Below are 25,145 nucleotides of genomic sequence, written 5' to 3'. Positions count from 1 at the left end.
GTGAATTATTTTGGTGTCGGTCTAAGCATCATTAACGTCTCACGAGGATGAATGATGTCGTCGAGCCCATTGACAATCCAAAACATACCTTAAGAGAAAGTGTTTTTTTTTAGCGATTCTAAGTCATTGCGAGAAATATGGTTCTCGTCCTTTGTCTATGAGTGTAATTGAGACTTACCATATCCATTATTAGGGTCTGTTATCACATAGTCCCCATTCAGTGATGACAGGGCACAGTTTCGCAGCCACCATCCTCTAAAATGTATCAATTCCCACTGTTTCTTTAATATTTCTCTCACATGCATTTGGTACAAGTTTCTCTTTTTTAATTCTTAGAGTTTGCTCTGGTTGCGTAAGTATTTGTTGCGTAAACGATCAACACAAGTGCTGGTACAAGCTACTAGAACACATCGGCGGCGCAAGTTCCCATCAGGCCCTTCCTGTTTGGGCTGAAGTGACTTGCGGCGCATATATTGTGGAATCTGGAATCACAATCTGGAAATGTTCTGCATATTATCATTCAATCAATCGGAGTTAATCCACTCCACATATTAGTAACCTTAGCATAAATGATCCCCTAAGACCAATGCTTAGGTTTTAGAGCCCCGACCTTAGTAGCACTAGCCCGGACCTTAGTAACTTTTGCCTATTCCAGAGGAGGATTGCCATACGCCCCATGTTATTAAGCAGAAGGGAAGATGCTCAGCATAGAATCTGTCAAGAAATATAAGCCATTTCAGTGACAAGGGTACTGTTTGTTTCGGTAATAATACTACTTTTTTCAAATTTGAATGGGACGAGAACCCATTTGTGCAGAAATTAAGAACGAGCTCCGCGAAAAAGAACAGTTTGAGTGATGTCCAAATTGAAACAAAATACATGAAGGAATAGACCGCTGTTTTATTCACATGTAAATACGGAAGCGCTGATGAAACAAATGCAAATCTCTCAACTGTTCATTTTAAATTAGTAGATAGGACTCCTCAAACGTCGAAAATGAAGCAGCTAAAAGGAATAAGGAAATATCATTGTCAATATAATGACATTTTTGTTTAACGGAATGATACCACTTAAACTGTGTTTCTTTCCTTTCATTAGTGCTTATGTTGTGTGCAAATAGCAGACGCTTAATAATACTATTAGTTTTTGCATGAGGGTGTTTCTGTCCCATTAAGTTCGGAGAAAGGTCTTGTTTTCCGAAATGACAAATTTTTCTTGATTGACGTCATGATGGTGTTTCAACTTATGCTTATCATATGGGCAGCAAGTGTTAGCGACTATTATAAAAGAAGTTCTAAGTAAGCGGTACAAATTAGACTGAAATGGCATCTTCAAATATTCCACGATAAAAAAAGCAAAACAAACAAAGTGCGCTTTTATCGTATTGTAACTGGTGCAGAAGCCAGTGAGGAATGAAATGCACAACGTTTCCATATTGTTCACAATACACGCCTCTGCGAACTACTCCAACCCTGAATGGATGCCGCGCTCTGAAGTCACGCCTCGATGACCTTTTAGTAGCTTCTAGGGCTAGTGCATGTAACACCAGGTTCATTCAAACAGTTAATCTTATTGCATGCGAACGATTATTGAGATTATGCATGCATTCTTTATTTCAGTATTTTTTGCACGCCCGAAAGTTCTTCAAACCCGTCAGGAGAGGGCTTTCAAATTTCTCAACAACTTTCACTTACATTATTTCTGCATTTTATAGTAAACACTCTCACATAACAGTATTATTACATAAGCATAAGAAAGAAAAGAATTAAGAAAAAGTGTAAAGAAGTGCTTGAGAATCTAAATCATAAATACTTGTGAGGGGATGGAGAGAAGTAAACACTGGTTAAAAAAAATCCAAAGTAGTAATCGTATGCCGCTACTTACCCCAACTTATACTTTGTCACACAGTTTGGCTGAGGGTCGTTGATTCGGTCGACAGTTGAGAACTGGGCTCCAACGGAGTACGTCATGTCGTACATGAAATGAATATTGCGTGATTATTATAAATCGAAGAAATGGTTTTCGAAAAGAGCTAATACACATACCACCCTGTGGATGCGTTTCCTTGGACATGTTCCCAGTCCACATACATGTTCTGTAGCGTGTAATTCGTCTCTTCAGGTCCCACCTGTGTTTACGAGCTACTAGTGACTAGATATGTAGGATAGGTGACTTGCAGAAATTGGATTTTAAACGAGTTTTATGGTCCTCTTTTGTGTTTTGTTGTGACTATCTCATAACTGCATCCAAAATAAATCAACAGAGAGGTCTTGTGCGCGAAAATGGATGTCAATCCTGGTTGTAGCATCTGCGACTTCACAAACGTACTTCTGATAAGTACAAAATCATTCCTAACCTAATTAAAATTTCAAAGTATATCCTACAACTAAGAGAACAGCAATAACAAATAGGTTGAGCCCTTTCTCGAATTCAACGATTTTTGAGGACAACAGTTGACGAGTGCCATTTTTTCGTACATGAATGAATGTTATTTAATTTTCTTTCTGATCAAAAATCATTTTCATTCTTTTGTCTTTGTATTTCAAATCCTAATTCAAAGATTTGCCTTTGATCACCAAAGGTGGTTAATAATGATTTGTTTCGATGGTTGTTGAGAAAAGTACAGTAGAGGATTATTTAGTTATGATTCGGCGGAAAATGACACTTTTTGGTACAACTTATAATTGTTTGGATCTCGTCAGACTTCTAGCTGAGGATTATTCTTCTCAGGTGAATCACTACCTACTCGTAGTAGTTTGGTAGGGGATTTTCGTACATTCAATAACTATTTCCTCATGGTCGTTCTAGGAACTTAATGTGGCGTACTCAAATAATATGCACATAGTTTGGATACGCAACTTAATCTTATGATAAACATCTTATGTTCTAATGGAGATTGTCTGAATCCTCTTCAGTTAGTGATGTATCCACAAACCTTGAACTCAGTATATTCGACAAACCAGAAGTCGTTAGGATTTTCGGATCCTGGTGTTCTATCACCATTCATTTCTATTCTTAACGTCACATCAACATCTTTGATCGAGAGCTGATGAAGTGCTTCGAGTCCTAGCCAGAAGTTTGAGTTCTGCGATGGTTACATAATGTTAGCGTTATCGAAGAATGAAGCGAAAAATCCCTTACTTTATTCATTTGCTCTGTATTGAATCCATTTTTGTACTCATCCCATTTTCGATCCCAGAATGATTCGTTCCCGTCCACTCTGCTGCAATCCAGTGAGGATCTCTCAACTCGATTATTCCTAACATCTTAGTTTTCTCTGCTAATTCAAGGTGTTTTCTCGGAAAAAAAAACTTAACTTATTTCTAGGTGTTTCTGATCCCACTTATTCTACGAGTCTGTTCTGCAGCAGGATCTACTTAAAAATGAGCTTATAGATCGCTTACAATTTCCGCAGTAAATTCGAAATAACCTGAAATGCTCATAGTTAAAGGCAATTAAGGAGGGGGAGCGTGATCCCGTCGATTTTTTCCTAATTGCCGTAAAAAACGGTCCGGAGGATACGGCTTCGAGCGTTCCGGCACGCTATTTTCTACAACGAGTCCGATTGGAGCGCGCCAGCCTTGTGCACGCGCCGCATCTTCCGGGCCGTTTTTTACGCCGATGCGATCCCGTATACAAATACTCCATCTGAAATCCATACCACCTCAGATTGCTTTTAAAGGAGGCATGCTACGAAATTGACGATACGCGCACACTGCGTCTGGGAGCGAGCGGACGATAAATGGGCCGCTGGCAGTGTTTCTCCCGCTCTCTAGCAGACGCGGCGCGCATGCGCCCTCTCACATACGTACGTGATGCGTTGTTAGATGCCTCGTAGGAGAACTCAGTCGGAAAGACTGCTTCTCACGCTGTTCTTCACGATAATTAAGGGGAACTGAGTGCAATTGTACTCATACTCATTATTTGCACGATATGATCTATCTATCCTATCTTTTCGTGGAGAGCTCTCAACGTCGTAAAGTTTGCGTTATGCTGCCTTCAATTACCTTGCGACAATCATCTGGTGAGATAAGAGATAAGAGAGCAGTGATACCATCGTTCTACTACACAGAGTTCACTAGTTGGTGCCCTATCTATGCTTTTTTTGAAGCAAAGTCATCACAGAACACAAACCTCTGGAATACGGTCCATCCTCCGCCGTTGTTCATGTCGCAAAGGACGTTGTAAGAAACGTTGTTGAGGACTATTCTGTATTCTCCACTACTGAAGAAACTCCAGAGTCCAGTTGTTAATTTCCGTTCCCTAATTTTTATGTATCTTACTCCTTGTATCCAACATTATACCAATCAGCGCAATCAGTCATTGCTTGAAGAGTTTCGCAGACGAAACATTCCTTTGTCCCACAATCGATAGTGTGCCATTCTCCTCAACATTCTTTTTTGATCATGAATCAGGGCCTGTTCAACGATCGATTGAATAATGTAACTACTCCAGAAACTGTTGGGTTGTTCACAAAATTACTTAGGCAGAATACTCACCTGTGCCAACGTATGAAGAAATACACTGGTTCGAATCTGGTTGTCCTGAAGGAATACTGTAAGTCTGGATAGCAAGAATACTTGCTCCGTCAAAGCTTCTTTCCAAATGATCAAGTGCATTCCCAAAGGGATTTTTTGAAGGATTTTTATAATTTTCAGAAGTCATTTTAAATAGGCAGTATGAAAAGATAGCAAAAGTTCAGGTTTATCACTGCCCGCATTATTTTAACCGAATCCTTCCCAACTTCTCGAACATTTTTTGTCGGATTATGTTGATAATATCAAACGATAATTTCGAAAAGTGTAGTAGTTGACATCGGCAGGGTACTTTCCAAAATGATGCACAAGTGTAATTGTTGCAGATAATTTTTAGTATGACTTATTGTTCTTCTTGCAGTTAAAAAAAAACTAAATTTGGAACTTCCGTTTTACTTTCTGAAGGTATGAAGTGAAAAAACTAACAGTTAGAGACAATTTACTGACCGCTTCGAAATTAGCAAAAGAAAAACAAATTTGGGAGCACCACGTGTTGTGATTTCAAATGCAAGAAAAACACCCAAAGATTCTTATCGTTATTAAACGGATATAATTTGCCAACAGAGAAAACATTTACCTTTGTCCCAGAACGTGTACTGAAAAGGGGTTCCATCAGTCCACGAACAGTTTCCACCGCTACAGTAACCTCCCGTCCAATAGTACTTGCAATTGGTAGACTCGCCAAGAGCTAAGAAAATTAGCTGATTTGGTAATCACACTGCATGCCCACGCTCTTTCCTATTTCATGATAATTTTTCAATAGCTAACACCACTAAATATGGCGGAAACTATTTATATGATTCCTGACAACGTTATCTAGTAACATTGAAAATTTAGCAGGACAAAATATGTACCCTTGTTCATTTCTCACTTCGAAATAATCAGAAAATAATGGGGAATCTACAACTACGGTAATGAATAGTAAAAGGAGGATGGAACACGTGCTCTGAACATGAACTGTGTACAACGGAAAGAAACTAAGGGAGGTGCTTTTAACTGTTCAAAACTTCTCTGCAGTAATTGTGAATAAGAACTTAATAAACTCCTAGGCCAACCGTTGGTATTTGAAATCTGTGGTTGTGATTAGACCAGGAAATAGTAAAAATGTGGTTCTTTTCTGAAGACGGACTAAAAGAGTGTCACGCACATTGGATCAAATTGTTGTCGAACTGATTCCGTACAGAAGTGAGATGACCGCCACGTGCAACACAAAACGATTCAGAGTCTCTCCAAGTCCTAAATCGCGAAATGATACAGGGGAAAAGTTGATTGCTTTTGAAGTTTTGTATATGTTAATAAAATGTAACCTATGATGCTTATGATTAAAGTGTAAAAGAATGCGAAGTTTCCGCTTGAGTTCTTGCGCACTCCGAATAACAGCTTGACATGAAAGTTCGCTTGTTTTTTCAAACAAAAGGTATCGGTACCCGACAGAGAGTAATAAGGCAAAAATACCTACATTGGCTCGGTCTCAACATGAATGCAATGATTCTGAGTGTTATAGCCATCTCCTTTGGAGCAGGTAGAAGCCCAAATTGCAATGAATAGATGACAGAGACCGAGTAGTAGTTGTCTCATCGATAAAATGCAAAAACTGTACCAATTCCTCGGTGGCAACGCACCAACAGATTCTTATCGTGAGTTTGGGCAGTAAAATAGGCAATAAACTTTATTTCCAGATCTATGACAGTGATATACAGTGATATACACAAACATTTGCTGATCTAAATCAGAATCTGCGAATTCCGTTGTCAAATGGTGTGTTTGTAGTGTACAAATCATCATCTTTGATTTCGCACACTCCCATGAACTTGTGGCCACCGCGATACCGTGTGCGGAACCATGTAGACCCTTGTTTGTTGATTTGTCACAGAATAAATGTTTATTCTATGTGCTGTGTTGTTTTGTGATTCTTCGACCGATTATTACGTGAAGGTAAGTAGGTATAACCAAGGGTGAGTGGCTTTTTATGAATAATATTTAAGACAGATGTGATCTCCTGAAATTATCTTCTCGCGATTTTTTTCTCTTGAAGGAAGACAAATAGTCCTCTCCTGATATTTCTGGAATTTCGCAAGCGTAATTCTTTGCGTGTAGTTAGAATGGAGACTGTACGCCGAAACGTTAGCCGTAATAAATTTTGTTAACAATCTTGGCTGTTGCTTAAATTCGACTATCAACAAGTTGCAATCTCTATGCCAAGATTCAAGGAAAGTCGAACTTTCGCACTTCTGGAGACTGTAAGTTCCAAAAATGACGATCGAAGTATGGACATATGTATGTAGAGACCGGTATGCTGGTAACTCGGTTTAGAAAGTCCTTTAATGCTGTTAAGATTCCTCTTCTTTTACTGCTGCCGGTTTTGTTTTCTTCAGCGAGTTAATTTCATAGTGAGGTTCACGGAAGAGTTCGTTAGGAATCATTGATTACCTGTAAACTCGTCCAACTTTTTGTTTTCCTTCCCGCATCGGTACTCCTAACAATATTGTAGCGTTGGAATAGCGTTCTTTCAGTAAAGCTCGCATTTTTGTGGTACAAATGATAGAAGTGAGCTATATCACCTGCTTTTAGATGCAGCTCTTCACCTCAAACAAAAATTTTCTTATTTCTTTCTTCACTGCTATTATTTGTTTCTGATTTTTTAAGGAATGGTCGCTGATTTTCAGGAAGCCATGATATCTCATGTTTTTAAATAACCAGCATTACGAGTGTTCTACAGTTCGCTTATTTTATCCCTTTTGAAAGAAGTTGTCGCTTCATTAGACATCGACCACTCATAAATACATGCAGCATTGATAGCCACAACAAAAGGAAGAAGCTCTTACGTAAAGCAGTGCTATTTGAGGTATGACTTTGGGCTTGGCTACTAGTCACGAGCATTAGAAATTCCTATTTTTCAATTCTCAATCTCAATTTTCTCATTTCAAAAGCATCTTTCTTTCTCGCGAGTCTTCTCCGAGAAAAACGACAGACTTTTTCAGGGCTGTATAGGTGTGAAAAAAATGTTCGTATTCTACACTTAAAGGCATCACCCCACGAATCTGGAGTGGTACGGATTTCCGGGGGAGTATTTGTATACGGGGTCGTAGATTATGGGGAGGAGGGTTGTAGCCACACGGTCAAAGGTTCAAAACCGCCCTAGTGCAAACCAAGCCTTTCATCCCTCCGGGGTCGATAAATTGGTACCAGACTTGTGTGCGAGGATAAAAACACTGAGTTGATCATCGGCTGGCCCCTGCAAGTCATTTGTATAGGCCATCACGCGTTCCAAAACCTCAACGATCACGAATTCCAGTAAAACGCGTTGGCGCATCCCGAGAGGATTGATACGCCAGTGACTTTATCCTTTATCCTTTAATCTGGCTGTTACCGCGAACTAAATTAATTTAAATTAACTCGACAATCAACTGCACTTAAAGGCATCACCCCACGAATCTGAGGTGGTACGGATTTTTTCAAGTGGAGTATTCGTAAACGGGATAGCAGATTATGGAGAGGAGTGTGATTCCGTCAATTTATTCCTAATTGCCGTAAAAAACGGCCCGGAAGATGAGGGGCCGCACAGGACTGGCGCGCTCCAATCGAACTCTTTGTAGAAAATAGTGCGCCGGAACGCTCGAAGCCGTATCTTCCGGGCCGTTATTTACGGCAATTAGGAAGAAATGGACGGAATCACCCTCCTCCCCATAATCTACGACCCCGTATACAAATACTCCACCGAAAATCCGTACCACTCCAGATTCGTGGAGTGATGCCTTTAAGTGTAGAATACGAACATTTTATTTTTTTCTCATACCTATACAGCCCTGGAAAAGTCTGTCGTTTTTCTCGGAGAAGACTCGCGAGAAAGAAAGATGGACCTCTAACCGAGTGCGCCACACCCGCCCTAACAGCCAGATTAATAATCAAAATCTCGAATTATTTGTCATTGTCCTTAAGAGCTTTTCCTTTTTTTGGTGGCGACAATCTGAAACAGAATTGTGACAACAATTCAGTTTTGACATATATATATATATATATATATATACATATATATATACATATATATATATATATATATATATATATATATATTGATATCATATTAAAGGAATCGGTTGTAACTGATGTTTTTTTCTGCTGATATGTTTCGTTTATATAGCGTGCAGTCAACAACTTAGTTTAAAATTAATTAACGTCCAACATGGAGTCTGAAACATTGCAACGCTCCAAATTTTTCCTTGCTACGCTTCCTCAAAAATTACTGTTTTTGAACAGTAATTTTTGAGGAGCGAAACAAAAGGCAATTCTTTTACGTTTATGTCTAACATGTGAGTTTCTGGATGCGTTTTTCATATCACTCACCTCTACATATATTTCATGAGAATAATTTCTGATGTTGACAAAATAGGAGAAAACAAAAAAAGTGGGCAGATATGAAATAACCATCGCTTTGTTTGTTGCAATTAATCTCGATGGTTGTGACACCTCCGTCACACGTTACAACAGCCATCGCCGCGTCCGCTTCAATGGCACTGAATTTCCGTGCAGCCACCGTTGCCGCTCAACGGATTCTTCTCCTTTACTTTTCCTCTTCCTGCTTTGAATTGGTCAAATGCTCTTGGTTAATACACATATCCTACATATTCCTTGCATTTAAAATTATCCACCAAAAACTAACGAAACGGTAACAGTACATAGTATCAGCTTCGACTACTAGCGCTGTGTACTTGGACGAAATGACAGAATGGTATTAATGCTCCTGGTTAATATACAGATCCTTATTCCTCGCTCACATTAATGGATGGTTAATTGGCAAACCCCTCGTAGAATTGAGTAGCAGTTTCCCGAGAGGATATTACTTCCTTTCTTCCTATCCTTATGGGTTCTATATATGGTTTGCACACAGTTGGGTCGATTTCTCTGAGGAGGATCAGGGAGAAAATGAGGAAAGAATACCATTACGTGGAGGAGGTCTAAAACGTTGATTTGTTTCTCTTCGGAAGCGCTTCGTTTTCGTAGTCATTCTGTTCCTACCGTTGTTTTTTTTGTATAAGATGACCATCTCATTCATATCAGGTTACAAAAAGCTTCCCTTATTCCCAGCTTTTTTCGTTTTCGTTTGCAGCTTAGAATTCCACCGTACTCTTCTAGTATTCGCATTCAGCGCCAGTCACTAACAAATTTCTAACAACACTAACAACGGATATTGAACATCTCAAGAAACTAGACAATTCTCTTCGTTGTCACACATTGTTTTCGTATTTCCCTGTCTTCTCTTTTTTCACTACTCACCAAAAGCAGATGCTGTCGTTAAATTCGTCGTATTTTGTGGATTTTGGCGAGATTTATCCGATTTCTATTTTGTATGCTTTCTTTATCTCCAAAAATGTTTTCTTCATAATTATGTATAGACTGGTGGATAATGTTGTTGATATAATATATGCTAGACCTGCTTCACTGTCGAATTGTAGAAATGAAATGGTAGAAAGGCTGGTGACGATGCGCATCCGCCACCACATCTATCCAGAAGATACTTGATCCAGCTAACCCGTTCGAGATTATTTGACCATTTGAGATTCGTTATCGAACTCCTCCTTTTTGCATTAGAGGCAAATTTTTCTCTTCATCCTAATGGAATCACCCCACGAATCTGGGGTGGTGCGGGATCCAAGCGGGTTATGCCTGTACGGGGTCGTAGATTATGGAGAGGAGGGTGATTGCGTATATTTCTTCCCAATTGCCGTAAAGAAATGGGATAGAGTTTCCTGGCTGCTCAACATAATCCTAAATCAGCTGCTCAAATATGTCCCTGCGCACCTCAGCAGTCACTCCATAGATTATAGCTATCGCCAGATAACTATAATGTACAACTTCCTAAAACATCTTCGCAGTACCTCGTTTGAGCGTGAATGTGTAGTAGAGACCTTTGAGGTTACGTCACTCTATACGAACGTTTCAAACGATGCAGCGATGCAAGCTGTTCACGAACTGCTCACGCAGCGCCAGGCTTCATTGAACATGTATGGATTGAGCATTAGGCAGACCATGACACTGATAAATGAATGCCTGAATTGCTCTACTTTCCGATGGTCGGGACAGTACCACCGACAATGTAGAGGCCTAGCTATGGGACAAAGGCTGGCACCCGCTCTTGCCATTGTTTTCATGGCCAAGATCGAAAAGCCTATAATAGACCGCAAACCACTGCTGTATTATCGCTACGTAGATGATTGTTGCGTCGTCTACTCAACACAAGCAGAACTAGACACGTGCTGCAATCCTCTCAACCAGCAGTGTCCGCACATTAAGTTCACAAGGGAGAGACCGATAGACAACTGGTTGGCTTTCTTGAATGTACACATTTACTTGCGAGTAGCCAGGAAAGAACATGGTCTGTAAATCTGGCCCATAAAGTGGCAATATCCAATGGGTATCCAACTGGGGATGGTGCTACCCGACAAGCACGACATCCAAGACAAGATCCAACGTAGTGGATGGCCCAGAAAAGATCCCTTTCTGTTTACCTTATATATCTAATGATATGAGCAGAGTGGTACGGAGCTGTCTAAGAAAAGCGGGTCTAGAGAATGACTTAAGGGTTGTGGAAATACCTTCATCGAACCTCAAGGGTCAGCTAGTACGTAACTGTGGGTATGATCGACTCTGCACAACTCCCAGCTGCGTGATTTGCCCGTATGGCAGAGAGGGTGATTGCATGATATCAGGAGTGGTGTATCGTATCACGTGCAGATTGTGCGGTGACGATTATATAGGGGAAACGGGACGCCCACTGTGTATTAGGGTCAAGGAGCATCTAGATGGACTCGCAAAATCAAAAACCTTCACCCCACTTGGAGCACACCGTAGAATATGTCATCCAGACTCCGAAGTAGAGGTAGAAGTTCGTATATTATCCTACGAGTCCGAGATCACAGCATGCAGAACATTAGAGGCATTTTGGATAACCGGGATTTGATCTACGGGGCGGGCCATCAGGTCCCTATATAAAACCCTTGTGACTCGTGTTTGTGGTACGTGGTGGTCTGCTGTGTTACCAAGTCTAGCTAATGAGGTAAGCACCTGCCAATGTGTTGCTGTTTGAGTTGTTTGCCTACCGTTTGGATGCTTCCTGTAGGGTGATGAGGCGTTTGAAAGGACAAATCACTAATGGCTTTGAATTTTCAGGCTCCGACGAAGGCGATAACGCCGAAACGTTAGCTGTTGTTTAACAAAGACGATCAATACCAATCTTGGCTACAGCTCAAGAAAATCAATTAAAAACTACGTTTCAACATGCCGAGACTCAAAGACAGTCGAACATGGGCAATACTCAGGATCAACTTTTTATAAAGCTGGCTGCACAGATATTCCACCTAGAAAAAAACAGTGGTTTCATTGCATGTCTCACCTACCTTAAATTTTTTATACATTTACCATACTGATTTAGCATATGATTGTGTAATGATTTATTAATTATTAATTGGCTCATTAGTACAAATTAGGGCTGCAAATGACGCATTTCAAAGGGAACAACGCCGAGCACATTATCCTTTCTGTTCACTAGAACTGAAAATGTTTGTTTTTCGTTGAGATTGAGGAGTCCCGGTGCGAGATCAAAAAGAACTACTCTCGGACATACTCCAGCAAGATTTATTACATATAAATTCGTGGGATTCTGCGTTCAGCGAGTTTTCTTCACATGATAGACATGTGATTCCAAATGACAGCACGTATTGTCAACTTTCGAACATCGGTAACATCTGTCTGCACTCAGCACTCAGCATCTCAGTAACATTCACTTCCGTCGCTGTTTTATCGATTTATTTCTCGATCCATCCACGTCCAAGGTCTTCTTCCTTACTAAAGAGACAGTCAGCTTTGCACGCTGTTATCTAGCTCCTTAATCAGGCACCGTCCTTTCCTCTATGCACTCAAAAATGCAGATATACTACCGATTACCGTCCACATAGTTAGATGTCTTCTACGTGAACGTTGAACCTGGACGTTCTTTGTGATGAACAGCCATGTGTATTCTGGACTTTGTACCAATGCAGCCGCGCAGTCTTTATGTTATGGATATTTCTTGGAAAAATGAAGTCGATTTCTCATATTTAGAAAAAATCCAATGCGTTAGATGAATCTTTCCCTTGAGAACAGCACATAACAAGGTCCTAGTATATGACTTTTTAGAGGTACTGGAAAACTTTGCCATTTTTCATTGATATGGAAAAAGGTGATTTTAATGAGTTTTTTTTTTAAATTTGTTATTTTGTCACCATTCCTTTTGTTTTGTTATTTTAATTTTTTTTTAAATTTTAATACTTTTTTACTTCCAATCAACATTATCACAGACTTTCTTCTGGGTGATTTTTTGCAGAATGAAAACTGTAGTTTTCAATTTCAAAAGTTTGAAATTATATACTTATAAACAGAAGTACCGTCTAGTACCTATTATATGTATACGTCTTTCACGTACTACTACTTTTTAACAAGCTGGATTTATTTATTTCGGTGTTCCAACAAATTTTCGGAAGTATATGTTGTTTACTGAGAAAGATGAGGTCGACCCAACTCATTGCGCAATGCAAAAGTTTTTTTATTATATAATCCTTATTAATTAATTTAACCCTTGTTTATTCAATATTTAATCCATGTAAATGTAATTTCTAATGGATTTCATTGTTCTGGACAAAAACCTATCTGTTTTAGTTCAGCGTTATAGTAAATAAGTAAATTAATATGTAAACATCTAGTCGGAGTCGGTTTGCTTCATTTCCTATTTTTCTAACGTCTGTAAAACTATTTCATCTTTCCATCGAATGAAAACGTATGAAAAGAAGATAATTTTAATATGTTTTGTTTTGTTCAATTTGTTATTCTTTATTGTTCCATTTATTTTAGTTGTTTTATCTGTTGAATTTCGGACTGTGGAATTAAATCCTTCTCTAAAATATTTCATCGGTGTCTGATGAAATAATGGTGATTAGAGCACAATAACTTTTCACTTCCATTTCACTTATTTATTTCCAGTAAATTCTTGAAGTCAGAATTAAAATTAAACTCTTTTCATTTTATCTGTTTCGATTAATTCCCAGCCTTTCATGTGCAGTTTTCCCAACAAATACTTTTTTCTTGGTATCAGAACTTCTCAATCCAGGCAAAAACGGATAATCCAAGCGACCGCTTAGCTTCTCGTTGTCATAGTAGACGAGTGGGAATCCCAGTAAAGTTTGGATGTAAGGCGATACTTCGGCGCAAGCAAACGTAAAGAATCTGCAACTTGCGAAGCTATAGTTATTAAGGAATCACAGTGGCGACTGGTACTTCATTATTTGCTGCATGAAATTATTCAGAACTCCGGTCATTCCCTAAGGGACTCCACGCGACGCTCGCCGATGCTCTCTTCTAGATCAGCTCTATTGTTTTTATTTTGCCGCACATTGTTTTCCTTTGAAAAGCACCACAAGTGCAAAGCTTTCTTCTTTGGAATTCAACAATAAACCTGAATGGCGTTGCTACCACAAAGGACATGGTAATGTAAGCGAATTTTTAGCCATGTAGCAAAGCAAAAAGCAAGAAGTGCAATACACTTTGTCAGGAATAAATGACCCATTGACGTTTCTTTCATTTTGACATTCACCATTACAGTACTACCTGTTAGCTCAGTAATGACTTATACAATCCAAGGGCGCATGATTTCTTTTTAAGCTCAGCTCATTTGCACCGAATTTCCTACCCAAGTTCCGATTGGGTGGATGTGTGATCTAGAGATGTGTCAGGGTGGTACTGACCTGAGAAGTAAAATCATAATTGAGAGGTTTTCGTCCTCAAAGTTTGGGCGATGAATCCTGAATGCTCCAGCTTTACAGCTACAAGGTAGACGTTCCCTTCCCGGTGCACATATATGTGCGGCTGGGCTTGCACTCCTTGGTGTGTTCAAATAAAGGTCATGTGCGGCGATAGGTACATGCTCAGCATCTTACTTTCTTATAACTCAGAGAATTCATGAAGAGTTCTGGTGTTTTTCCCTGGTGTCTACTTACTCTCTTATAATATAAATGATCTCTTATAATTCTGACTGTTCCAAAATTCCTAAGGAACGAAAATCTACTCATGTGCTGAATGAGAAAATCAATTGATGTACACCAATCTAGCGACAACGGAAAAAATGATTAAACATCTTCTCCTTTCACTTTAATGAAACTTAATTTTTCGAAATGTATGTGTTTATCTGTTTGTTAATGTGTTCATTCTACTTCACAACATTGGATAAAACAGGAAAGACAGCATGGATCAAAACTGCACGAATCTATACGAATGTATTGGATAGGAATTCAGCAGGAATCTAGCATGTATCAGAAGAAATTATTGGGAAAAAGTCGTTGGTGCGTTCTACTCGATACTACAGTTATTTCCCCTGTTGAAGACTGAGTCGTCTGGTGGAAATGCTTTTCGCATTCCTACGTTCTCCAGAAAAAGTGGAAACATTGTGTTTCTGCGCTGTTGCCGAATTATTAACGCCTTTCTCCTTCTTAGGCGATTATAAACAGCTGGTCGAATGGATTTAGAGAACTCCTCTAGGCTAAGCTCCCATGAAACATGGAAGACTACTTTTTTACAGAAACTATCCGGAAAATAAGTGCATATTTCTCATCTTTCTCGCTAGAACTTCGGTAATAATGTTTTCTTTCCCTTCTAAGCATCATTACTCAACAGTCAACAGTTAACTCATTAATTTTCACACCTGATACTGGATGTCGATCCGATATCTTCTCTGTCTTTCTCATCTGCTTCTCTAACTGCTACTTTACACCTTCGAGGCGCATACACTCCACTCATGCTGCTTCGCAACCTGCACAATTACAACTATCCCTGAGTGCTTGAGTCGATTATCGATCGAGTGAACGTCCTACAGTTTCACCTTATTTCTATGATTTTTATTTGTTCTTCAACTGTATTTCACTCGCATTTCATACTTTGGTTTGTGAGAGAAATTATGTAATTCAAACGCATGTTAATAACCAGAATTTTTCTCTTGTTACTAGTTTTCTTGTCGTAGCTATAAAATCGTCATTGATCCACGTTCACAGATCCTAAGGTATCCTTAGCCATAGGAAATTTCCGCATTTCGGACAAAAACGAAATCTATTTACTTATTAACTTATGTGTCCAAAGTATGAGGAACAAAGATGTAGTAACAGTGGCAAAACTAGGACAAAGAAAAACAATAACCGCGAGCGCACCAACCCTAATATCGGCTGTGATCGGTGTTTACAAGGAATGATCAAGTGAACCATTAGCATCTTCGTTATGTACTGCATTGGTGAATGAGACCACAGAGACGCATGGAATTGGAGCTTCTGTATTTCCCGAGCAGAAATCGAGAATATTCTATGCACGTCCTGTGTCAGCCGGTCGCATCATCCTCGCAGTATCAAGTACCGGCTGGCTTTTTATGACTCCTTTCCATTGCTTATTTATTTATTTACTAAATTACATCATTCGCACTCAAAAACAAAACATTTTTTTTCGAGCAAAAAAAATTTCGCATTTAATTTCTTCAGCTTAAAAACTGGCGCAGTCCATTCGTGGCAGCTAACGATGTCGTTCCTTCAGAAGCTCTGCGGCATGCTCAGTTGAAGTGATTTCAGTTTTTCCTTCTCGAAATGTTTCTGTTGATGACATAGCTTTCGAGTTTAATTAATGTTACTCCTTCTTATTATTTTTCGCTCCGCATCACTCCACTGGTACTTTCTCTGGAACGAGTTGTTCATCTTGTTCCTTTTCATCTTCCTTTGCAGGGTTCAGTTTCTCATCTGAATTTGATTTAGTACCATAGACAATAACATTTTTAGTTGAGTGAATTTGTGCTGCTACATCGATCAGCCTATCATCAACGAAACGCGGCTGCAGAGAAAACATTTTCCGCAATCAAGTGTTTTACTTTTTATCCGCCCAACAAGTTCATAGTCCTGCACTGATGAACAAATCACGCTGTTTCAGTTTGAGCACATCCATATTTCGTGAGGAAAAAACTCTTTAAAGGTTTGACTGAAACTTCTACCAAAAAAAAAACTGCAGAAAGTTCATCGGTGACCTACTGATGAGTGCGCATCACGTTGTGTTGTGGTTGCTGCGCTTTCGAACTATGTGCATATCCAGTAGTATCGCTAATTCTTCAGAAGACGGAAAAGACGTGGATCTTTTCGGTCTTTTTCTCAAAAAACGCCACAATTTGATCTCTGTTATAAAATTCATCGACCAATAGATTCGTGTGTACGAGCTCCATCGATTGGATATAATTAAAAGTCTTAATACCTACCACTAAAATACTTTTTGAAAAAATTATCTGCGGTTACACATTAGCATGGCTGAGTCCGAGATAATTGCGCCCCAAGGATATCTAATTTTTGACGTGAATATATTTCTCGAAAAGTAAAGTGATAGTTACATGTCTGTAATCTACATACAATTGCGAACAATTTGATATCTCTGACAGCTGTAATATCAAACCTCTGAAAATGTTGAAAAATTGACAAAAGTAACAAGTTTCAACTCCAGAAACGATTGACTTAGAGATTAGTGGCTTAAAAATTATTTTCTTACAAAATCTGCGAGAAAACTACTTGTTGTAGGATGTCCTTGTCTCTCGACTTTCCAGCTCAACAGAATTTGTTGTTTTCTTGCAGCTAAAGTTACATCTTCGGTGTTCTACATTACTTATTGTGATTTTTGGCAGCTGGTAAATCCCTAACAAAGTCGGTTTACCTTCTGTCGGCACAATGCAATGCAGTCTTTCTCCTATGAATTGTTCCGACTTTTTCTACAGTATGTCTTTACGAAATCAAGGTAAAGTCATCAGGTCAAGGAAATAATTATGATTGAATGATTTTTTTTTTGGATTGGAGCAAACAAATGACGTAGGAAGTAATAATAATTTTCAAGCTACTAATGTCGATCGTTCATGGATCTGAAGCATGTAACTTTTGTCCATTTTTTAACATCTTCATAGTTATGATGTTACAGCTGTGAGAGATATCAAATTGTTCGCAATAGTATGTAGATTACAGATATGTTACTATTATTTTACTTATCCGAAAATATATTCACATCAAAAATCATGTATCCTTGGAGCGCAATTATTCCGGAATCAGCCATGCTAATGTGCAGCTGCAGATAATTTCTTCAAAAAAACGTTTTGGTGGTAGGTCTCCTTCGTCTTCTTCCTAGCGTTTTTCCCGCGTTGTTGCAGGGTCCGCTTTTCTGCTTCTTGTCTTCCATTTGGTTCGATCCATCGCATCAGCCGTACACAAGCGCATCTGTCATATCCAGCGTCGCACAGTCCAACCAGCGAAACCTGGGGCTCCCGCGCGGCCTAACGCTTGAAACATCGAGCTTCATAGCGGTTTTTGCAACAGAATTTTCCTCTCGCCGCGAGACGTGACCAAACCATCTCAGTCACGCCTCATTCGTCTTTTCAGTTATCGGGACGACGCCGAAGACGGAGCGCAAAGTGTCGTTGGATACTTTGTCTTTTAGCGTTACACCTATCGTCCACCTCTATATCCACATCTCCATAACATGTAACACTCTTTTCAAAGCTTTCGTCGTCGGCCAGCACTCGAATCCGTGCAGGGGAAAGGACGCCCAACCGTCGGACCTTGCAGAAGTCCAAATATAAGCTCTGGTGGAGGACACGTCAGCCTGAAGATTGTGGTGCCTACCTAGCGGCGAAGCGGAAGGCTGAGAAGGCCGTCTCCAAGGGGAAGTCTAACCACTACACGGCTGTGTGCGAAATTGATACCAGAGGAGGCGAGCGGGCAGGGTATCGTTTAGTCAGAGCGCGTCACCGCTCAGCGTTAGATATGGACCACACAAAAATCGTTAAGGGAGCTGATGGCGCCGTGCTGCGTCGTTCTGGTCAGATCCTGGAGAGGTGGCGAGAGTACTAGAATCAATTTTGTAACGAAGAGTTGTGCCATTTTCCCATCCCAGCTGTTCCCAGCGTCGAGGGTCCTGTTTACCAATGACTGCAGTCGAATTCAGTGCTGCCCTCGTAAAAATGAAGTCGTACAGGGCAACCGGTCCTGATGACACACCTACTGATGTCTAGAAGCTGCTGCGAGATTGGTGTATGAATTTTAATGAATGAGTGAATACTGGTGTATGAATTTTATAATAGAGATCACACTGTGGTGTGTTGTGAAAAAAGAAGAAAAAGAAGCGGATCTACGCTGTTCCTTCTTTTGTCGAAGAGTTAGCGATTCTACTGTTGGTGCATCTTTAAGGATCTTCAAAGGATAGAGCAACTCAAATGCAAAAATGTCTGCAAGAAGTGCAGACATTTTTGCATTTGAGTTGCTCTATCCTTTCAAGAAATTTTCCTTGCCACACAGATAATGGTGAAACAATATTTGGCAGCTCACCACAAGCAGTATCATGAGATCTACCTTTTTTCCACTGTGATCAATAGTTGGGAAAGAGGCAACGATGACCGTTCGACGATGCGCCGACGTCCATTTTATCGAAAACAAATGTCGAGCAGAGATCATTCCATTAATATTTTGTTACACTAAAAAGCAGTGTGATGGATCGCAAATTTTCATTCTTCGCGCATATGTTCTTTCCCTTGGTCGCACCTATCTAGATTTTTCCGAATTCTTCAAATATTTTAGCCTTACAAAGCAGTTGTAAGTGTATCTATCTACATAATTTGTGATCTTTGCTGTTTTGATAGTAATTTGTAGTTCCACATCTAAGAAAACTCGCCTCTTCGAACCGTAGATGTCTCATCTAAGATCCAAACGTTATGATTTTGTTCTGGTAGGAGCGCCGCGTTTTTATGTCTTAGTAAAAATCGCGTGTGCTTTATTTATGACCACTCACTGCTTTGGACGTTCGTGGTACTCTATTCACTCCTAATTATTTTCTAATGTCTAAGTTTCATGTGGATCAGATGGATAGTGATAATCCGATAATTTTAGATGGGTAGTGAGATCTTGTTATTTCCCTTGAAACTTCTCAAAATCCGGGAAAATTCACAATCCCGCATCAATGAACCACTTCCGCTGTCATTACTTACTGTAAATCTACTCCCTGAATCAAATCATGAAAGCCTAAGTATTTCACAACAAGCGTTAAGTGGAGCGATTTTTTTCGTATGATCCGCCAACTCTCATTTTAAAATCTTTGATGATCGGAGTGGAAGCGAAGGAGGGATGCGAGGGTGTGACGTAGTGGCGCTGTAAAGAAAAAAATTCGCTCTGAGAACAGAAAAAAATTCCTCTACTGATTAGTAAGGGAAAGGGTGGAAGATGTAGAACTCCAAGGAATAGAAACAAGTGGATTTCGTCGTACACGCTATCTTCACCTGTGTGCTAAGAATTTATTGCTTTATTTTGTTTTTATTGTATTAGAAATTATTGCCTTATAAAGTTATGTAGGTAGTATTTCAGACCTTCATCTTTTAGTAAATCATAGTGAGAAAGGGAAATTTCGACCTGCAAAACAAAGGAGACCTGCATTTAACTCTGATTCTTTACCTTAATTTTTTTCAAAATGGAGGTAAAACCCGTTAATAGCAAAAAAAGAAATAGAATGCAAAATCCATGGAGAAAGGCTGCATTTTGTAGGCTCAACTAGACTTTCATGCAGTCTAATTAGTTCCAGAGTACATAGTTCCAGAGTAGTGAAGTAGTTCGTTTTGCTGGAGGTTAGTGATCTTCCTTTCAATCAGGAGAATATTAAGTGGTGGTAGGGATATGTGCGAGAGTTCTGCATAAGTAGGCCGATTCCGGTGCCCATTTCCGGTTTCTGATTAGTGGTGGCTACAATAAATAGGGATTCAGCACCGTAACCATTTATAATTGTTGGAATGGGGTCTGAAGAGTTTCAATTAAAATAATCTTTCCCAACTCAAGTTTGCCGAATCCTTTATGAGGATATTGCTCGTGCTCAGGTGACTTTAATCCAATTTTTGAGGACTAAGGTTAGTAGCGCCATGTGGATTGAATATTGTCATCTAACGATTATGCTTACGATCCTGCTTCAATTGCAAATCCATCAATTACAATTTTCTGGTCAGTTTGAGAGATACCGTATTCCTCAATGCACCTTGGCTATCCACGCAAGATAAGTACTCATTATGCCAAGAGGGAACGAGTTAAGTATATATTGGATAAAATTCATGTCGGGATAAAATTTCATAGAGTATATTTCTCCGAAATTTTGAGCCCATTCACTAATGACTAGTAATGCGAAGAAGGTTGGTCCAAATATGAGACTTTTTAAGCGATTCAAAATGGCTGGTGCACTTCTAATTGGGTATCTGATGGATATCGTGACAACCTGAGAACGAAGTAAAATTTCAGTGCAGCTATTATTTCGTATTAAGCGTTTGTTTCCACGGTACACTTGCATTTTTAGGATCTGAAGAAAAGGTTCAAAGTTTCATTGAAACTTTACTTATGTACGTTTCTTTGCTAGTAGTTCTTCTATAGCACTTCTAGATTTGTAACTAGTAGCTACTCCAACGTTTTCTTTTTTTCACTTCTTCTTTCCATTTTTAAATTATTCCTTCCACACTTCTCTGTTATAATTCCATGACAAAACACACTAGAGAGCAATTCAGAACGATCAAACCATTGTAGAACATTTTATCCGCTCCTACTTTTCCAGAAGACTATTAGTAGAAATGTGGAGGGCAAATTTATGCCCATTCTCAGAAGACGAGCTCTTTTAGTAGTATGGAACACTGAAATCGCCTTATTGGTCGTATTTTACGAGAAATTCTTTTATTTTTCAACTCTACCATGGACTTTCCACTTGAGTCTTCACAGAATTTTCGAGTTTATTTTTGATGCATTAGAGAGCTTTCGAGTACCATGCACCTGAAAGAACTCTTGGACATCCCCACGTAGAAATTTTTTCCACTTCCATAAATGCGGCATGCAAAATTTCAATATCTCTCATCGTTTCCACCAGCTAACCTCATTGCATGTTGAAGTGCAAGGGACTTCACTTTCTATTTATAAGAGTTTTTTGTGCAGTTGAAAGTGGCCGTTCACGCAACTGCTCAGCTGCTATTTCAGCACTAGAGTTCTTTTGGAAAAGTACATAATACATCTAGCAGTACTTTTTTCGATAACTCAGTTAAAAGGTTTCTTCTATATGTCAAATTTTGTCTGTTTTATGAATTCCGCTTTGCTGCTTCAAATCGATTCAGGTTAACTTCTGAACTAATTGTGAAATAGAAAACATTCATTTACCAACCAGTGGAAAATCAAAATCGTCAACTTCATGAGGTTTCCAGGTATTCTCTTTGGTTCTATTCTACGATTTGTGGGAGGAACCAGAATGTCGACTGCATCCTTTTTTGACAGAGCCATGTCTTAAAAAACTCAAGAAGCTGGCGAACGTTGAGCACGTGAAACATATTCACGGGGAAAAAGAGCGTGTTGCATTTTTTGAATAGTTTCTCCTGGCTGATGTCCGCTCCATTCCTGCTAAAAGTTCTTTCTTATCCTTTGTGTTTATCATGGATGTCCTGCGACTGACCTGGACCTTAAGTGTTTCGCTATCGCTACATTCATTTAGTTACAACGTCCGAATACAGAGTTATTCTACTCCTCTTCTTCTGAATTACTCTTACTTGTCAAGGGAAACCTCTCCTAAATCCCCTCTTTCTGTCCTAGTCTATGCTATCTCTCGTGCCGTCGCTGCATCGGCAATTGTGCCCGCAGAACTAGAATAACTTGGACTTTTCACTGCATCTAAGACGGAATCCATATGTATTTGGTCTCTCTCCCTCCTTCCCTAAAAGGTGATTGCTGACTGTAACTTATTTACTTCTACAATAGAGTCTAAATGGCAGTTTCGTTCTATCTACAAAGCCCATCCACCTAGACTACACCGCATCAATTCAATCTGATCTTATTGTTCGTAGTCGACTTCACTCGTCCCTCGATTGTGAAATAGGAAATAAGCCAAACCTCCCACTGTCAACAACAACAACAACCACTTGCCTTCGCCACCCTCACAACTATTTGTTTCTGCATATTCCCGTTCGAGAAACTCCAGTGCTTTCGCCTGCCGGTCATTCCCGCAGTTTGAGTGCTACGGGGGCGAAAAAAGTTTCTAACGCGAACCGATTTCAGTTAAGCAATTTGATCCTAAATATGAATTCTGGCCCTGGAAAAATCTAATCCTTATAAAACTCATTGAGGCATGAAATAGCCGATGCCTTTTTTAAAGCACTTATCGACGTTGAGGCCTCGTGAAAGCCCCTTAATTTCTTGAATATATAGGAAAGGTCAGGCTACATTGGCTACTTGATCCAGTCAGGTATTTTCTCCCTTATCCCATTCCCCTTACTTTACTTGTACTTTAATTATGTTACCAATGGAGCAGTTATCAATATCGATCATTAGTTTAGTTCAATTGTTAAGATCAATATGCGTTCAGAATGTTTAGCGATAGTCAGTGCTCATCATCAACTTATCTTATCATCCTTTATATTATTTGTATAAGTAGGATGTACGATGCGCCTGAGCAAAAAAAATACTTTCCGAAGTTTTCATCTTGCTCTGAAAACATTTCGTCTATTTTGAGTTATGGTTTATTCTTTTTTTTTTAGATAGTAGATTTTATAGTTTTTAAAATGAGGTCAAGTCTAGGTGAAACCTGTATTTTCAAGTGGCATTTATTTCCTTTCAAATTCGGCTCATCTATTTATTTATATTTCTGGAGCGAGATCCAGTATGCCTGAAACTTGTTGTTAAATCCCACCCACTAAAATGTTACAGCGAAATTCGTGAAGTGAGGTTGAACTTAGGAGTAGCTCGGCGAGTATAAACGCTCCGCACAAGTGCGTATGGTAACGTCGTCGAGATAAGTAATTACATGGAAGGTTGAGGCTCTCATGCCCAAATGGAAATCATCCATTTCGGATGTGTGCGTGCGCGTTTCTGCTGCAGCAGCTCCGCCACCACCGCTGGAAGTGGGCGGACGTTTCGATCTTAGCCACGACGGCTTTCTTCCGCATGTTCGGCCATTCTGACAGAAATGACGGACGTGTTTGGCTGCCATTCGAACTCTTTCAGTCGTTTTTAGGCTTTTATTTTTCGTGGCCAGGAAATTAGTTTCGTCTAGTTCATGGGGTAAACAAATTTCGCTTATTTTCCTCTTCTGCTTGATGATGTCAGGACTTTTTTCATGGTTCTCCTAACCAAATTATCGTACAATATTGATTTCTGCGGGACGTTGTGGAACCGCTGGAACCTTAATAAATCATGACCATACAGAAGTGGTTTCTAGGATTTCTTACAACCCATTCTAATTTTAGTCTTTGTTCTTTTCTGTGGATAACTTTCCCTCTCCAATAACTCTCTCCTTGTAGAGCAACATCGCAACAAAAAATCCCACTATTTCGAACCTCAGTGTTTTTATCCCGTCTCGTGACAAGCTAGGATGTTTTTATGGAAGTCCTCAATTCGCATTTGTTTCACTCCATGGTCAAAAATAGTTGTCTGATGTATTCCTTCTACTCGCGGCTTCATTTTTTGATCTCTTGTTTCCTCCGTCAATCATTTTTACTTCGCTCTGAAAGCAACATCCAACAAAATCTCGCGGAAATAGTTCCAGATTTTCTTGTATTTTTTTCTTCACGGAACTCGGTTCTCTCGTGCCTTCTGTTTGTCCTTCTGTCGTTTTTTGGAACAGTCTCCAATGAAAAGAAGACTCAGAGTTTGCAAGTAAAAGTACAGTGCTTTTGTCAAGATTATGATTAACAGAAAAAATCATCCTATTGAGTCAGGATGTCACGATATTGTTGCTCTATTACTGTTAAAACTGTGTGTGAAGTACATTTAGCCATTCTTAGGAAAATCTCATTATTAAGAGTTTGGGACTGTTGGCTCGATGCAATGAATAAGTCCAATATAACTTCTTTTTTATCTTTCCCAAAAGCAAATGACACATTACCGGGATTTGCTTGTTGTAACAAACGAGTCCCATTGCACAGAATGTGCCATTTTTCAGCATTGCACATTTGTGTGTGGACAGAATTCGCCGTTATGTCGCCCTTCAACCCATAACCATAGAATTTTTTCATGGCATCCATTATGGGTCTTAGCAATAACATTAAAACTTCCACCTCATTTTATCCCTTTTCACTACAAGTCTGAGAGTTCATTAACCGTAGTGTAATTCAAAAGCGCTAAAGGACTACAACCTAGTTTCTTTTTTAGTTCAGATATGTGAACGTACAATGCACTTAAAGTTGAACTTAAGTTGCTTGTCGTTGTTCGTGCTGTCAGATAAGGGATTGAGTGAAGTTGTCTCATGTTGACATGACTCAGCTGTTGCTGATCAAGCAAAAAAGGCGTTATAGCGCGTGTAAGTGTAAATCATCTATATGTGAAGAACGAGTGACTGTCATAATGGATGCAACGCAGTGGATACTAGTTTTTTAGAAAATCTTTTAAATCGAGAACTTGCTCCCAGAATTTCATCCGGATACTGAACAGCTTCGTTGTCGTCCAGGATTGCAGGAAGTAGTACGAAAAATTCCAGGGACAGAACGTTTTACGCAGCATTTCATTGTGCGAAATAGCATGCGATTGGCGTAGC

General features: G+C 39.4%; 2 protein-coding genes across 5 annotated transcripts; one reads left to right on the top strand and one right to left on the bottom strand.

Moving 5' to 3' along the window:
* Window positions 1-5: 5 nt before the first annotated feature.
* Window positions 6-6,113, bottom strand: RB195_006010 (uncharacterized protein; the record flags this gene model as incomplete). Of its 3 annotated transcripts, XM_013440395.2 has the most annotated exons (9): window positions 2,033-2,128; window positions 2,936-3,085; window positions 3,142-3,223; window positions 4,135-4,224; window positions 4,284-4,386; window positions 4,500-4,544; window positions 5,113-5,223; window positions 5,683-5,771; window positions 5,995-6,113. In XM_013440395.2, 9 exons carry the CDS (start codon window positions 6,111-6,113, stop codon window positions 2,033-2,035), a joined length of 885 nt encoding a protein of 294 aa, XP_013295849.2. The 3 variants fall into 3 exon arrangements, with proteins under 3 accessions (XP_064035869.1, XP_013295849.2, XP_064035868.1); XM_064178863.1 differs by lacking the exons at window positions 2,033-2,128; window positions 2,936-3,085; window positions 3,142-3,223; window positions 4,135-4,224; window positions 4,284-4,386 and adding an exon at window positions 4,405-4,418; XM_064178864.1 differs by lacking the exons at window positions 2,033-2,128; window positions 2,936-3,085; window positions 3,142-3,223; ... (4 more) ...; window positions 5,683-5,771; window positions 5,995-6,113 and adding exons at window positions 6-88; window positions 179-255; window positions 1,885-1,970.
* A 4,266-nt stretch (window positions 6,114-10,379) lies between these two features.
* Window positions 10,380-11,735, top strand: RB195_006009 (uncharacterized protein; the record flags this gene model as incomplete). 2 transcript variants are annotated; one of them, XM_064178862.1, is made up of 3 exons in its annotated part: window positions 10,644-10,855; window positions 11,514-11,589; window positions 11,703-11,735. In XM_064178862.1, the coding sequence occupies 3 exons, from the start codon at window positions 10,644-10,646 to the stop codon at window positions 11,733-11,735; spliced, it is 321 nt and encodes a 106-aa protein (XP_064035866.1). The 2 variants fall into 2 exon arrangements, with proteins under 2 accessions (XP_064035867.1, XP_064035866.1); XM_064178861.1 differs by lacking the exons at window positions 11,514-11,589; window positions 11,703-11,735 and having other exon boundaries at window positions 10,380-10,916.
* Window positions 11,736-25,145: the final 13,410 nt, after the last annotated feature.

The sequence above is a fragment of the Necator americanus genome, chromosome I (genome assembly GCF_031761385.1).
Source record: "Necator americanus strain Aroian chromosome I, whole genome shotgun sequence".
In the NCBI taxonomy this organism is placed as follows: Eukaryota; Metazoa; Nematoda; class Chromadorea; order Rhabditida; family Ancylostomatidae; genus Necator; species Necator americanus.
Note: the sequence above shows the minus strand (reverse complement) of the source record. Positions and strands in the feature narration are given on the sequence as shown.